This window comes from Urocitellus parryii, chromosome 12, assembly GCF_045843805.1.
Source record: "Urocitellus parryii isolate mUroPar1 chromosome 12, mUroPar1.hap1, whole genome shotgun sequence".
Lineage (NCBI taxonomy): Eukaryota > Metazoa > Chordata > Mammalia > Rodentia > Sciuridae > Urocitellus > Urocitellus parryii.
The window spans coordinates 93,543,233-93,560,177 of record NC_135542.1 but is presented as its reverse complement, the minus strand read 5'-3'; the positions used below and the strand labels follow the sequence as shown (position 1 = coordinate 93,560,177).

At 37.4% G+C, this 16,945-nt stretch overlaps 1 protein-coding gene across 1 annotated transcript in view; it reads left to right on the top strand.

Annotated features, from left to right (window-relative positions):
* The window catches only part of M1ap (meiosis 1 associated protein), a 104,093-nt gene that overhangs the window by 25,457 nt on the left and 61,691 nt on the right, over positions 1-16,945 (top strand). Inside the window, exons 2-3 of the mRNA XM_026397472.2 lie at positions 750-935; positions 6,936-7,104. Coding sequence (XP_026253257.2) covers positions 750-935; positions 6,936-7,104 — 355 coding nt within the window. The remainder of the gene's footprint in view (positions 1-749; positions 936-6,935; positions 7,105-16,945) is intronic.

Below are 16,945 nucleotides of genomic sequence, written 5' to 3'. Positions count from 1 at the left end.
ATGATTCAAATGTATGAATTGCCAAGATCATTGTAATGTCATGTGTAGCTAATAAAAAAAGAAACCCACCATTTGTATAATTATTGTGTACCAATAAAAGTTTTTTAAAGTTAATACAAAAATAAATGGTCTTTTCAATTATTTGAATCCTTGCTAGATGCAGAACCACAAATCTAAAATCTAAATTTTATTTAATCTTTTGGATATGTTCCTTAATTTACAGATTAATAAATCAGAATTATTTTCTAGATGATATATAATAGTAGATTGAAAGCAGTGGAACTGTACAACATAAGGACTGAATGCACTCTAATGTAAACTATGGACTTGAGTTAATAATATTGTATCAATATTGCCCCATTAAATATAACAACTATGCCATACTGATGTAAAAATATTATTAACGGAGGAGAAAATGAGCTGAAAGAAAGGGAGTATGTGGAAACTCTCAACTCTATAAACTTAAAACTGTTCTGAAAAATAAAGGTTATTTATTTAAATAAATATATAACACTCTCTTTCCTATATCTGATAAATCTACACAAAACCTTTTTGGCTAAAAGTTTTCCTTCATTTGGCATAGGTAAGATTTTAGTGCATAGTAGGTATTCAGTACCTATTGGTCAGATGAACAGATTTTTCAGGAAAGGAACTACCGAGGAGTAATTGATAAGGAAGTTAGACTGCCAATTAATCTGAAACTTGGGTCACTGAAAATTTGTGTCTTTTATTGATTTTTTTTCCTGCAGCAAGTAAAAGGGAACTTTGTTAGGTTGAAGGCTTGCATCTCAGAGCTTCGCATGATAGAGACAGAAGGTTGTTTCCGACCACAAAGCACTTCTCTACAGCTGGCAATACAGGATGGACTCCAGCAATTCAAACAATACAGCAGATATGTGACCACAGGTGCTGCTCTGCCCTACACTTCCCTGGAGGTAAGAGATGCTGGCCTTTAAGACTCAAAGCCATCCTCCCATTTTGGTCTAGATAGGTGTTTCGTTTCATTATTTATAATCCTTAATCCTTGTATTGTTCTCTGTTTCATACACATTGAATGTAATTTTTCCTTTTTTTTTATGTACTAGGAGCACTTAACCACTGAGTCACACCCCTAGCCCGTTTTCAATTTTTTTTTTTTTTTGAGACAGGTTCTTGCTAAGTTGCTTAAGGCCTTGCTAAGTTTCTGAGGCTGGCTTTGAACTTACAATCCTCCTGCCTCAGTTTCCCAAGCCACTGGGATTGGAAGTATGGGTCACTACATCCAGTGAATATAATTTTCAAGGCTAAATTTTCAGCTCCCTGCAAACAGAAGATATATATCATATATGATTTTTAACATGCAGATTGTCAAAAATTGAAGGTCAAAAATAGGAACTAAAGTGAATTAAGGAAAAACTGAATCAAAATAAAATCTGAATATTCCATCTGCCTCAGATTTTTGAAACTTCCAAATATTAAGCTTCCTAGATTGATATATATAATTACCTGAGTACCTTTAGGAACTTGAAATAGTTCTTAGTCAAATTTTGTCATCAAATGAAGTAAAGTTTCTTGAGATTAGCAATTATGCAAATGTAAAACATCTACTATTCTGGTGCCAGATTGAGAAAATCTTAAAAATATAAATAAGTCATGGCTGAATATTCCATGGATATATAAGGGAGATGAGTTAAACACTTTCAGCCTTTGGTAACCTCGGACAGCAAACAGATGCATTAAAAAATAATTGCAGAGACTTCTGGTTTCCAGTTTTACATGTAAGGAACTTGGAAGTCACCACTTCATCCTAACAACTAGCAAAATGTTAAACAAACTCAAAGGTTAACAACTTTGTTTGGATCCCTAAGAGAAGTTAAGATCACAAAGCAAACAAACTACTGCCTCCAAAATTAGACACAGACAGATACAGAAAATCACAACATACTGGATGAGAAATCTCCACTGGAACCAGAGCTGGAGTAGGAAAACTTGAACTTTAATTGACGAATTGCTGGAGGATAGATATGGACAAGTCTGAAAGTTAAAAACTCCCGAGACACCCTGTCATGAAAGCTGGCCCACAATTTGGGGAGTTTTGCCTTCAGAAGTATAAGACTCTCATAGTAAATATCAGGGCAAAATTCCCTCATACCTCAGACTGGAGAGGAAGAGTGTTCTGTTCTTTTTAACAAGTTGTGCCCTCAGGAGAAACAAGTTCAATAGAACCCAACCTGCTGGGGTTTTATCAGAGCTTAACTGATATGGAGGACAAGAAATACCAAACTCTTTTTTTTTTTAATATTGGGAATTGAACCAAGGGGTGCATTACCACAGAGATATATCCCCAGTCCTCTTTATTTTTTAAGACAGGGTTTCACTAAATTAGCCTCAAATTTATGATCCTCCTGCCTCAGCCTCCCAAGTCACTGGAATTATAAGCATTTGCCACTGTAACTGGCTGTAGTGATAAATTTTATGTGTGGCTTTGGGGTCTAGTCTTTTTAACTTTTTAAAAATTTTATTGGTATGTTATAATTATACATAATAGTGCAATTCATTGTTACATGTTCATACATGCATACAATATAACAATTAATCTGGTCAATGTCATTCTTCAGTACCCTTCCTCTCCAATCTCCTCATTTCCTTCTTCTGTTCTATTGATCTGTTTTCATAAGATCCCCCGTCCTTTTTCCCCCTTTTTTTTCTCTCTTAGCTTCCACATAGGTTTAAAAAAAATCTGACCCTTGACTTTGTGAGTTTGGCTTATTTCACTTAACATAATGCTCTCAAGAGCCATTGATTTTCCCACAAATGACATAATTTAACTCTTCTTTGTGGCTGAATAAAACTCCATTGTGTTATATATGCTACATTTTCTTTATCCATTCATTAATTGACAGACACCTAGGCTAGTTCCATAATTTGGTATTGTAAATTGTACTGTTATTGTAAATTTTACTGCTAAAAACATGGGTATGCAATCCAGCAGGTTGGCAGCAACTCAGGAGATTGAGGCAGGAGGATCATGAGTTCAAGGCCAGCCTCAGCAACTTAGCAAGATCCTGTCTCAAAATTTAAAATATCATGTGGCTGGGATTGTGGCTCAGTGGTAGAGCATTTGCCTAGCACACATGAAGCACTGGGTTCAATCCTCAGCACCACATAAAAATAAATAAATAAATAAAGGTATTGTGTTCATCTACAACTAAAAAAGAAAATTTTAAAAAATTAAAAATATCAAGGTGTGGGGATGTAATTCAGTGGAACTCAGAGCGCCCATGGGTCTAATCCCAATATCATAAAGTAAAAATTTTTAAATTTAAATTTTAAAAAAATGGGTATGCATGTATCACTCTTGTATGCTGACTTTAATTCTCTAGGATTGACACCATGGAGTATTATAGCTTGGTCATATGGTGTTTCCATTCCTAGTTTTTTGAGGAACCTCCACACTGATTTCCACTGTGGTTGTACTAGTTTACAGTTCCACCAACAGTGTAAAAGTGTTTCTTTTCCCCACATCCTCTACAGCATTTATTATTGTCATATATTATATGACATATATATAATATATATATACATATATTATTGTCATATATTTATTATTGTCATATATTCTTTGTGTGTGTGTGTGTGCGTGCGCGCGCTAAGGTTTGAACCCAGGGCCTTGTACATGCAAGGCAAGCACTCTACCAACTAAGCTATACCCCCAACCTCGTCTATATTATTGATGGCTCCCATTCTAAAATCTCTGTATAGTTTTGATTTACATTTTTCCTAATTGCTAAAGATGTTGAACATTTCTTCATGTATTTGTTGACAATATACATTTCTGACAATGTGCATTTCTTCTTTTGAGAACTGTTTGGTTCATTTGCCCATTTGTTGATTGGGTTATTTGCTTCTTTTGATGGTAAATTTTTAAAATTCTTTATATGTTTAGGATACTAATCCTGTCAGAAAAGTAGCTGGCAAAGATTTTTCTCTCATCATATAGTTCTCTCTTCACTCTTGTTTCCTTTGCTGTGCAGAAGTTTTTTAATTTAATGACATACCATTTATTAATTCTTGGTATTTCCTGAGCTTTAAGAGTTCTATTAGGGAAGTTGTTGCTTATATTTATATGTTGACAGACTGTAGAACTGAAAGTAGCAATGAATAACATGCTAAGGGCTCTACTAGACACAGAATAGATTAACATGCTGAAGGCTCTAATTCATAAAGTAGATACCTCAATAGGTAATGTAAGCATAAAAGAGAACTCCTAAGAAAGAACCAAATAAAATTTAAAAATCCATAACATAAATGAAGACACTTTTTCCCTAAACCTTCATAATTTTATTGTCTCAGAAACTGAGAATCAAGAGACAGTGTGCTATTGGTGAAAGAACAGACAAATAAATGAAACAGAACAGAGAACCCAGGAATAGGCCCTCAAAATATAGTCAACTGATCTCTGATAAAGGAGTAAAGGCAACGCAATAGAACAAATTTCAACAAACGGAGCTTGCTAAAGTAACTGGATGTCTGTGTGCAAAAAATAAATACATCTAGACACCGACCTTCCACCCTCCACAAATTGGATCACAGACTGAAATGTACAATGTGAAACTATAAAATTTCCAGAAGATGACATGATGAGTAACTGTTATCTAAAATATCCAAACAACTCTTAGAACTCAGCAAAAAGAAAACAACTTGGTTTTAAAATGGGCTAAATACCTAACAGATACCTCATCAAAGAAGGTATACAATAGCTTATGAAAAAGTGATCCACATCATATCTCAATCAGTGACATGCAAATTAAAACCACAATTGAATACTACTCTACATTTATTAGAATGGCCAAAATCCAGAGCACTAACAATACCAAATACTGGTAAGGATGTGGAGCAACTGGAACTCTCATTCTTGATGGTGGGAATGCAAAATGCTATAACCACTTTGGAAAACAGTGTGATGGCTCTTACAAAACTAAACACACTCTTGGATTGTCATCCAACAATTGTGCTTCTTGATATTTACCCAAAGGAGTTGAAAATATGTGTCCACACAAAACTCTGCACATGGGTGTTTATAATAGCTTCATTTGTAACTGCCAAACTTGGAAGCAACCAAATGTCCATCAGTAGATGAATGTTTAATAAAATTGTTGTTCATCCAGATAATGAGATATTATTCACTGCTAAAAACCAATGAGCTATCAAGCCAAAACAGACATGATAGAACCTTAAATACATATTACTAAGTGAAAGAAGCCAGTCTGAAAAGTCTATATAATTTATTATTCCAACTATATGTCATTCTGGGAAAGGCAAAATTATTGAAATAGTAAAAGGTTGGTAGTTGGCAAGGGCCATGGGGAGGGAGGAATGAATAAGTGGAGCATAGAAGATTTTAAGAGCAATGAAAATACCTGTATGACATTACCTGTATGAAAATACCTGTTGATGGGTGCATATAGTTGTACATTTGTCAAATCCATAAAATGTACCACACAAAAAGTGAGCCCCAAGGTAAACTATGGACTTGGATGATTATGATGATTATGATGTATCTATGTAGGTTTATCAATTGCAACAAATACACACTCTGGTGAGGATATTGATAATGGGTATTGTATGTTTGAGGGCAGAGGGCATTTAGGATATCACTTGCTATCTCAATTTTGCTCTGAACCTAAAACTTATCTAAAATAATAAAGTTTTTGAAAATAATAATTATTGTGGATTTCATAGGCATCCCACTTCATCAATCAAAAACATCTAAATATGGGCTGGGGATGTGGCTCAAGCGGTAACGCGCTCACCTGGCATGCACGGGGCGCTGGGTTCAATCCTCAGCACCACATAAAAATAAAATAAAAATGTTGTGTCCACCGAAAACTGAAAAATAAATATTAAAAAATTCTCTCTCAAAAAAACCATCTAAATATTTTTAAAAATACATATATTTAACAATTGCCGGGCACAGTGGCACACACCTGTAATCCCAGCAGCTCGAGAGGCTGAGGCAGGAGGATCAAGAGCTCAAAGCAGGCCTCAGCAAAAGTGAGGCACTAAGCAACTCAGTGAGACTCTGTCTTTAAATAAAATACAAAATAGGGCTGGGGATGTGGCTCAGTGGTCGAGTATCCCTGAGTTCAATCCCTGATACTATATAATTTTATATAGGAATTTGTGTTTGGCAAGTGAAATTTAATGGAACAATAGAATTTAATGGAACATTTATATATAAATACTTTTTTTAAAAAAGTATATATATATATATATATATATATATACTTTTTTTTAAAACAATTGCCTTCAAGTTTCAAAATCCAAGACAAAACTTATGAGAAAAACATACAGTGTGTTCATTCAGATGGAATAAAATATTATACACAAACACCTCAATATTCCTTTAGGTCCCATATATTGGTAAAAGATTAGCACATTTTACAGTAAAAAAAAAAAGCAACAGAAATACCTTAACTGGATCCAAGATAAACAAAGGAAGAATCAGTCTAAGAATGCTATAAGGAAGCATTATAGAAAGAAGGAACAACAGGCTTCCTAATATTTAATGCACACTAGTGAGTAAAACTTAAGGGTCTTATTTCCTTTGTTTTTATGTAAAAGTTAAAGCATTTTGAACAAAAGAGATGATACCAGTGCATCAAGCAATCTTAAAAGAGTCAAACACAGTTGTTGCTTTTAACTGGTCATTTTCTAGGCTCAGCCTGATTGGAAGGTTCTGATTACCTATTCTACCACAATCTGCCAAATGAAATTCGTCTGTATCACTTCGTGGCCTTTTGGCTAAGATTAAGTGAAATTTTATTTGTAAGTTACAGTTAAATCATCCTCTTTACACTAAACATAATAGCCATTACCATAGACTTCTGCTGTGATATTCCTCACTCTGGACCTCTGGGAAAATAAACATGTTGATTCTTGGATTTTATTTTCAGATTACTGTCCTGACTTCCCACCCTGGAAAAGAAGTGGTCAAACAACTAGAGGAAGGGTTGAAAGATATAGATCTGGTCAGGGTCAGAAGGCTTCAAGTTGTTGAAATCACAAAGGGAATCCTGGAGCTCATGGACTCAGCATCTCCTGTTGAAGAGCCCAGCAATGATGGTAAGGGGGGTTTTTTGGTTTTTGTTTTTGTTCCAAGAAGGCATCTCATTATGTTATCCAGGTTAACCTCAAATTCACAATCCTCCTTGCTGCAAGAATTTTTTTTGAAATTAAAAGAATGATAATATCTGTAATGAGTAGGCTTTATGGGTCAATAAAATTGTTTTCCATGATCTTCTTATGTTCTTTTTTGTTTGTTTGTTTTTGTTTTTTTTTCTTCTTTTTTTTTTTATTGGTCGTTCATAACATTACATAGTTCTTAATACATCATATTACACTGTTTGATTCAAGTGGATTATGAACTCCCGCTTTTACCCCGTATACAAATTGCTGTATCACATCAGTTACCCTTCCATTGATTGACATATTGCCTTTCTAGTGTCTGATGTATTCTGCTGTCTGTCCTATTGTCTACTATCCCCCCTCCCCTCCCCTCCCCTCCCCTCCCCTTTTCTCTCTCTACCCCTTCTACTGTAAATCCTTTCTTCCATTTGTATTATCTTGTCTTACCCCTCCTTTCCTCTTATATGACATTTTGTATAACCCTGAGGATCGCCTTCCATTTCCATGCAATTTCCCTTCTCACTCCCTTTCCCTCCCACCTCTCATCCCTGTTTAATGTAAATATTCTTCTCAAGCTCTTCGTCCCTACCCTGTCCTTGTTTACTCCCCTTATATCAAAGGAGTCATTTGGTATTTGTTTTTTAAAGATTGACTAGCTTCACTTAGCATAATCTGCTCTAATGCCATCCATTTCCCTCCAAATTCTATGATTTTGTCATTTTTTAATGCAGAGTAATACTCCATAGTGTATAAATGCCACATTTTTTTTATCCATTCATCTATTGAAGGGCATCTAGGCTGGTTCCACAGTCTTGCTATCGTGAATTGAGCTGCTATTAACATCGATGTAGCAGTGTCCCTGTAGCATGCTCTTGTTAGGGCTTTAGGGAATAGACCGAGAAGGGGAATAGCTGGGTCAAATGGTGGTTCCATTCCCAGCTTTCCGAGAAATCTCCATACTGCTTTCCAAATTGGCTACACCAATTTGCAGTCCCACCAGCAATGAACAAGAGTGCCCTTTTCCCCGCATCCTCTCCAGCACTTATTGTTGTTTGACTTCCTAATGGCTGCCAGTCTTACTGGAGTGAGATGGTATCTTAGGGTAGTTTTGATTTGCATTTCTCTGACTGCTAGCGATGGTGAGCATTTTTTCATGTACTTGTTGATTGATTGTATGTCCTCCTCTGAGAAGTGTCTGTTCAGGTCCTTGGCCCATTTATTGATTGGGTTATTTGTTATCTTATTGTCTAATTTTTTGAGTTCTTTGTATATTCTGGTTATTAGGGCTCTATCTGAAGTGTGTGGAGTAAAGATTTGTTCCCAGGATGTAGGCTCCCTGTTTATCTCTCTTATTGTTTCTTTTGCTGAGAAAAAACTTTTTAGTTTGAGTAAGTCCCATTTGTTGATTCTATTTGTTAACTCTAGCGCTATGGGTGTCCTATTGAGGAATTTGGAGCCCGATCCCACAGCGTGTAGATCATAACCAACTTTTTCTTCTATCAGATGCCGTGTCTCTGATTTAATATCAAGCTCCTTGATCCATTTTGAGTTAACTTTTGTGCATGGCGAGAGATAGGGATTCAGATTCATTTTGGTGCAAATGGATTTCCAGTTTTCCCAGCACCATTTGTTGAAGATGCTATCCTTCCTCCATTGCATGCTTTTAGCCCCTTTATCAAATATAAGATAGTTGTAGTTTTGTGGATTGGTTACTGTGTCCTCTATTCTGTACCATTGGTCCACCCGCCTGTTTTGGTACCAGTACCATGCTGTTTTTGTTACTATTGCTCTGTAGTATAGTTTGAAGTCTGGTATTGCTATACCGCCTGATTCACACTTCCTGCTTAGTATTGTTTTTGCTATTCTGGGTCTTTTATTATTCCATATGAATTTCATGATTCTTTTATCTATTTCTACAAGATATGCTGTTGGGATTTTGATTGGCATTGCATTGAACTTATAGAGAACTTTTGGTAATATCGCCATTTTGATGATGTTAGTTCTGCCTATCCATGAGCAGGGTATATTTTTCCATCTTCTAAGGTCTTCTTCTATGTCTTTCTTTAGGGTTCTGTAATTTTCATTGTATAAATCTTTCACCTCTTTTGTTAGGTTGATTCCCAAGTATTTTATTTTTTGGGGGGATATTGTGAATGGAGTAGTTGTCCTCATTTCCGTTTCAGAGGATTTGTCGCTGATATACAGGAATGCCTTTGATTTATGCGTGTTGATCTTATATCCTGCCACTTTGCTGAATTCATTTATTAGCTCTAATAGCTTCTTTGTAGACCCTTTTGGGTCTGCTAGGTATAGAATCATATCATCTGCAAATAGTGATAATTTAAGTTCTTCTTTTCCTATTTTTATGCCTTTAATTTCTTTTGTCTGTCTAATTGCTCTGGCCAGTGTTTCGAGGACTATGTTGAACAGAAGTGGTGAGAGAGGGCATCCCTGTCTTGTACCAGATCTTAGAGGGAATGCCTTCAATTTTTCTCCATTCAGAATGATGCTGGCCTGTGGCTTATCATAGATTGCTTTTACAATGTTGAGGTATGATCCTGTTATCCCTAATTTTTCTAGCGTTTTGAACATAAAGGGATGCTGTACTTTGTCGAATGCTTTTTCTGCATCTATTGAGATGATCATATGGTTCTTATTTTTAAGTCTATTGATGTGGTGAATAACATTTATTGATTTCCGTATATTAAACCAGCCTTGCATCCCAGGGATGAATCCTACTTGATCATGATGTATAATTTTTTTGATATGTATTTGAATCCGATTCGCCAGAATTTTATTGAGGATTTTTGCGTCAAGGTTCATTAGAGATATTGGTCTGTAGTTTTCCTTCTTTGAAGTGTCTTTGTCTGGTTTCGGAATCAGGGTGATGTTGGCCTCGTAGAATGAATTTGGAAGTTCTCCCTCTTTTTCTATTTCCTGAAATAGCTTGAAAAGTATTGGTGTTAGTTCCTCTTTAAAGGTTTTGTAAAACTCTGCTGTATACCCATCCGGTCCTGGGCTTTTCTTAGTTGGTAGTCTTTTGATGGTTTCTTCTATTTCCTCTATTGTTATTGGTCTGTTTAGGTTGTCTATATCCTCCTGGCTCAATCTGGGCAGATCATAGGACTCAAGGAATTTATCTATGCCTTCACTATCTTCTATTTTATTGGAGTATAAGGATTCAAAGTAATTTCTGATTATCTTCTGTATTTCTGAAGTGTCTGTTGTGATATTGCCTTTTTCATCCCATATGCTAGTAATTTGGGTTCTCTCTCTTCTTCTCTTCGTTAGCATGGATAAGGGTCTGTCAATTTTATTTATTTTTTCAAAGAACCAGCTTTTAGTTTTGTCAATTTTTTCAATTGTTTCTTTTGTTTCAATTTCATTAATTTCAGCTCTGATTTTAATTATTTCTTGCCTTCTACTTCTTTTGCTGTTGTTTTGCTCTTCTTTTTCTAGGATTTTGAGATGAAGTATGAGATCATTTATTTGTTGGTTTTTTCTTTTTTTGAGGAATGAACTCCAAGCAATGAATTTTCCTCTTAGAACTGCTTTCAATGTGTCCCATAGATTCCGATATGTTGTGTCTGTGTTTTCATTTAACTCTAGGAATTTTTTAATTTCCTCCTTGATGTCTTCTAAAACCCATTGATCACTCAGCAACCTATTGTTCATTCTCCAGGTGATGCTTGATTTTTCCTTTCTTCTTTTATCATTGATTTTCAGTTTCATTCCATTATGATCAGATAAGATGCATGGTATTATCTCTACCCCTTTGTATTGTCTAAGAGTTGCCCTGTGACATAGTATATGGTCTATTTTTGAGAAGGTTCCATGTGCTGCTGAGAAAAAAGTGTAGCTACTTGATGTTGGGTGGTATAGTCTATATATGTCAATTAAGTCTAGGTTGTTAATTGTGTTATTGAGTTCTATAGTTTCCTTATTTAACTTTTGTTTGGAAGATCTGTCCAGTGGTGAGAGAGGTGTGTTGAAGTCTCCCATGATTATTGTATGGTGGTCTATTAGACTCTTGAACTTGAGAAGAGTTTGCTTGATGAACACAGCTGCACCATTATTTGGGGCATATATATTTATGATTGTTATGTCTTGTTGGTGTATGGTTCCCTTGAGCAGTATGAAGTGTCCTTCTATATCCCTTTTGATTAGCTTTGGCTTGAAATCTATTTTATTAGATATGAGTATGGACACTCCTGCTTGTTTCCGCGGTCCATATGAGTGATATGATTTTTCCCAACCTTTCACCTTCAGTCTATGTATATCTTTTCCTATCAAATGCGTCTCCTGTAGACAGCATATTGTTGGGTCTTGTTTTTTGATCTATTCTACTAGCCTGTGTCTCTTAATTGGTGAATTTAAGCCATTAACATTTAGGGTTATTATTGAGATATGGTTTGTTCTTCTATCCATATTTGTTTATTGATGTTACTAAACCTGATTTGTTATCCTCTTTGACTACTTTCCCCCCTTTACTGTCCTACCTCCCATTGTTGGTTTTCAATGTTATTTTCCATTTCCTCTTCCTGTAATGTTTTGCCAAGGATTTTTTGAAGAGATGGTTTTCTAGCTGCGAATTCTTTTAACTTTTGTTTATTGTGGAAGGTTTTAATTTCATCTTCTAACCTGAAGCTTAATTTTGCCGGATACACGATTCTTGGTTGGAGCCCATTGTCTTTCAGTGTTTGAAATATGTTATTCCAGGATCTTCTAGCTTTCAGAGTCTGTGTTGAGAGATCAGCTGTTATCCTGATTGGTTTACCCCTAAATGTAATCTGCTTTCTTTCTCTTGCAGCTTTTAAAATTCTCTCCTTATTCTGTATGTTGGACATCTTCATTATAATGTGTCTAGGTGTGGATCTCTTATGATTTTGCACATTCGGCGTCCTGTAGGCTTCTAGAATTTGGGATTCTGTCTCAATCTTCAATTCTGGGAAGTTTTCTCGTATTATTTCACTGAATAGACTGTTTATTCCTTTGGAATGGAGCTCTGTGCCTTCCTGTATCCCAATGACTCTTAAATTTGGTCTTTTGATATTGTCCCATAATTCTTGGATGTTCTGCTCATGGTTTCTTAGCAGACTTGCTGAGCTGTCTATGTTCTTTTCCAGTTGAAATACTTTGTCTTCATTGTCTGGTGTTCTCTCTTCTAAGTGATCTACTCTGCTGGTAGTATTCTCAATTGAGTTTTTAAGTTGGTTTATTGTTTCCTGCATTTCTAGAATTTCTATTTGTTTGTTTTTTATTACCTCTATCTCCCTGTGAAATTGATCTTTTACTTCCTGGATTTGTTTGTCAATGTGATCTTTCATTGTCTGATTTTGCTGTCTCATGTCTTCCTTGAGACTCCAGATCATCTGAAGCATATATATCCTGAACTCTTTATCTGATATTCCATCTGTTGCAGCTATTACCTCTTCTAAAGTTGAGTTGACCTGCATTGCTTGTGGTCCTTTCTTTCCTTGTCTTTTCATACTGCTCGAGTTACTTTCTGCTTGGTGCAACTGTTGTGTTTTGAAATTTACCCCCTATTTATTTATGTTGCTCTTGTATACTTGAAAAGTCTCCCTTGCAGGTGCGGGCGGCAGCTGTGCCCCTACTCCAATTGGGGTGACGTGTCTACCACGCTGGCGGCTCTCTGGGCCTGTTCCGGGAGTGGAAGGCGGCTCTGCTTTGTCCCTATTCCAATTGGGGTGTCGTGACTACCATGCTGGCAGGTCGCTGGGCCTGTTCTGGGCTTGGGCGGTGGGCTTGACTGGCGGGATTCCACCTAATGGCAGTCCCTAACCTCCCTGCTTGCTAATTAATGGCTTCTCTGAGGCGCGACGCCTTCTGTAGCTGTGGGGCAGGCCGCGCGAATCAGTTGGCCTGGATCTCCGGGGTCCTGCTGCTGGCTCTTTTGATGTTGCAAGCTGTTGGAGAGTGGTGGTGTATCCTTCAGCTTTCCCGGATGGTGGCCGCTGACTGCCTGGATGGAGTGTCCGCTGTTTTGATGTTGCACTCTGAAGGAGAGTGGCGGTGTATCCTTCAGCTTTCCCAGATGGTGGCCGCTGACTGCCTCGGTGGAGTGTCCGCTGTTTTGATGTTGCACTCTGAAGGAGAGTGGCGGTGTATCCTTCAGCTTTCCCGGATGGTGGCCGCTGACTGCCTCGGTGGAGTGTCCGCTGTGGGGGATGGGACTGTACCGCTTCCTTCCCCTTCTGAGATCCCGTGCTCGGCCCAAGGGTCCGTGTGGGCTTGGCTGGCGGGATTCCACCTAATGGCAGTCCCTAACCTCCCTGCTTGCTAATTAATGGCTTCACTGAGGCGCCACGCCTTCTGTAGCCGCAGGGCAGGCCACACGAATCAGTTGGCCTGGATCTCCGGGGCCCTGCTGCAGGCTGTTGGGATCCCTGGCACTCTATCACTTCGATTTTTTCTGCTTGCCCCTCCCCCAGCGCTGGCTAGCTAGGTTTTGTTTTGGCTGCTACTGGGAGGAGGGGTTGGAGGTCAGGTGTCTCTAGTTTCCCCCTAGTCTTTATGGAGGCTCAGCTTGATACTCCCTCTCCCGGCAAGCCTAGGAGAGATTTTATGCGAGTTCCCGCTGTCTGGGGGGTGAGCTGAATGACACCGACCTGTTTTGATGTTGCACTCTGAAGGAGAGTGGCGGTGTATCCTTCAGCTTTCCCGGATGGTGGCCGCTGACTGCCTCGGTGGAGTGTCCGCTGTGGGGGATGGGACTGTACCGCTTCCTTCCCCTTCTGAGATCCCGTGCTCGGCCCAAGGGTCCGTGTGGGCTTGGCTGGCGGGATACCACCTAATGGCGGTCCCTAACCTCCCTGCTTGCTAATTAATGGCTCCACTGAGGCGCCATGCCTTCTGTCTTCTTATGTTCTTAAGTAATAAATTAACCAGCAGATTCCACTGCAGTTCAGATGATTTAGGTGTTAAATTTTGTAATAGTTATTTTATTTCAGAAATAATATTTAAATTTTGTAATAGTTATTTTATTTCAGAAATAATAGTTAAAGCTGAAATATTATAAGTCTAAAAAATAAAACTTACTTCATCCCCCTAATCACTTTTAAGATATTGTGGAATCCTTACAAATGTTCCTTTCTATATGCATACACACACTTATCCATACATACTTAATATTTTAATGGGATCATGATATACCTAATATTCTATAAATTCTTTATGTATGTTAGATAGCTATCAGTATTATAACTCTATCTCATTTTGAGACTTCTTGATTTATTATTGTGTGGCTGTACCATAGTTTGTTTAATGACATTAATTTTGCTGTTATAATTAATGCTGCATGAACAGATTTACATGTAAGGATGGCTGCATAAGCTAATGACCAATGCAGTCACACAGACTCCTGTATGCAGAAAGGCCCCATGCTTGGGGTTTAATGCTTTTTGGCTGCTGTCTTGAAATTCTTAGTAATTTTATGTAGGAATTTGTGTTTGGCAAGTGAAATTTAATGGAACAATGGAGCACATGCCAGGCCTGGGTGAAGCAAAATACCTTTTGTGCTGAGTTGCAAGACCAGGGCCCAGGCACCTGTGAGAGTCTATACTTCTGGATAAGTATCCTGGTACCTGAATGTGTCAGTCAGCTTGTTGTCACTACGACCAAATACCTGACAAGAACAACTTAGAGGAGAAGTTTATTCTGGCTCATAGTTTCAGAGGTTTAGTTCATGTTCAGCCAAGTCCATTGCTCGGGGCCCAAGGTAAGGCAGAACATCATGGCAGAAAAGTATGGCAGAAGAGTCACCTCCTGATGGCCAGGAAGCAGGGCAGGAAGAGGGATTGGGCTGGGGAAAATGAACCCTCCAGAGCATGCCCCCAGTGACCTACTTCCTCCAGTGCCTCACTTGCCTACAGTTACCACCCAGTTACTCCATTCACACTAGGATGGACTGATTAGGTTACAAATCTCATGATCTAATCATTGCGCTTCTGCTATAACTTGAGTGATAGATGAATCTAAACTGGTTAAAAAAGAAACTCTTAAACTTCATAATTTGGTAATTTCCACTTGACTTACTAAAATGGTTTCATAAGGGGCTAGGAATATTGCTCAGTTGGTAGAGTGCTTGCCTCTTGTGCACAAGGCCCTGGGTTCAATTTCCATCACCCCACACACATACAAAAATCATTTCATAAATTTCTATTGCCTTAGAATTAAATCCAGCATGGCATTCATGGTCTTTCTCACCTAATCCTTGGCCTCGCTTTACAGCCTTGCTCCCACCTCTATCTGACAAGTCCTGGTAATGGGAAACCATGAGTTCATCTCTGAAAGTTAATTATATCTTACTTTCTCACATCTTTCCCAGTGGCCCTTTCCTCCTCTTCTGCTTGGCTAATTCTCACTTGTCCTCTAAGGCTCAGTTTGAATAAAATTTCTTCCAGGAAATGTAGGATTATAGATGATTTAGATGTACTTATATATACTTATCTGCATTTTCCCCTCCAAAGTAATCCTGGGAGAAATTCAAGAATAACAGTATAATGTTAAAATCAAATGATTTCCTTTTGCCCATTAGACTAGCAAAGATAAAAAATAAACAAGAAAAATGTCTGGTCAGGAGTCTCATTTACTATTGATAGAAGTGTAAATTGATATGATTTTTTTGGAGAGTCATTTGGCAGTAACCATATATATATGTGTGTGTGTGTGTATATATATATATATATATACACACATACACCTATGTGTTTGGCAATAACTATATATAAACATAAATATGTATATGTATATATCTAAATATAAATATGTATATAAATATATATATATATAAGTATATATACACACAAAGTTTTACCTCCTAATAACATTTCTAGGAATTTATCCTACAGATAATGTTTGTACAAGTATACAGTTATATACTCAAAGAGAAGGTGACATAGTTTGTGAGTCCAGAGCAAAGAAACATGCAGAGTCCCTTCTTTCAAAAAATAGATAAAAGACCATTGAACCAAATGTGGTGGCACAGGCCTGTAATCCCAGGGGCTTGGAAAGCTGTGGAGCCAACCTCAACAATTATCAAGGCCCTAAGAAACTTAGCAAGACCCTGTTTCAAAAAAAAAAAGAGAGAGAGGATGTGGCTCAGTGTTTAAGTGCCCCTGGGTTCTATCCCTGGTACAAAACAAATAAACACAACCCATTTTTAAAAAAAACATTTTTATATGTAGACTCCTCATTAACTATCCTTCTTTGTGTTCCCATACCTCTACTCCTAGTAGTCTTTTCTCTGAATTCCTTCCCCTGTCCTCTTCTAGCCAAATCCTCCCACTTAAATCCTAATTCAGTTTCATTACTACCGTATTAATTTTCCTCTCCTTAGAATAACTATTATCACTTGTGGTCTGTACCACACAATTCAGCACTTAATTATATACCATCCATAACTGTCTACAATTGTTTTTTTGTGTGTGATAATTTTGTCTATTCACCTGAATTGTGAACTACTTGCTATCTTTTCAATCTGCATTAAAGTGTAAGAACCTTGGAATTAGAAACTTGTTTTACCAATTTCTGTGTCACCGTGTAGAGCATATTCTAGATTATCAGAAAGTATTTTTTAATTAATTGATTACAGTTATATGTGTGGCTCAGCATCCCTCACATCCCCTTACTTTGGTAACACTTCCATCTTCCTAGTTAGAGTGGACCATGACTCAGACTGAAGCAATCATAGTTCTCCAGGACATCAATCAGAGTCCTTCGCATTGAATTCCCCAAACTAAATCTGAGGGAGAGAAGC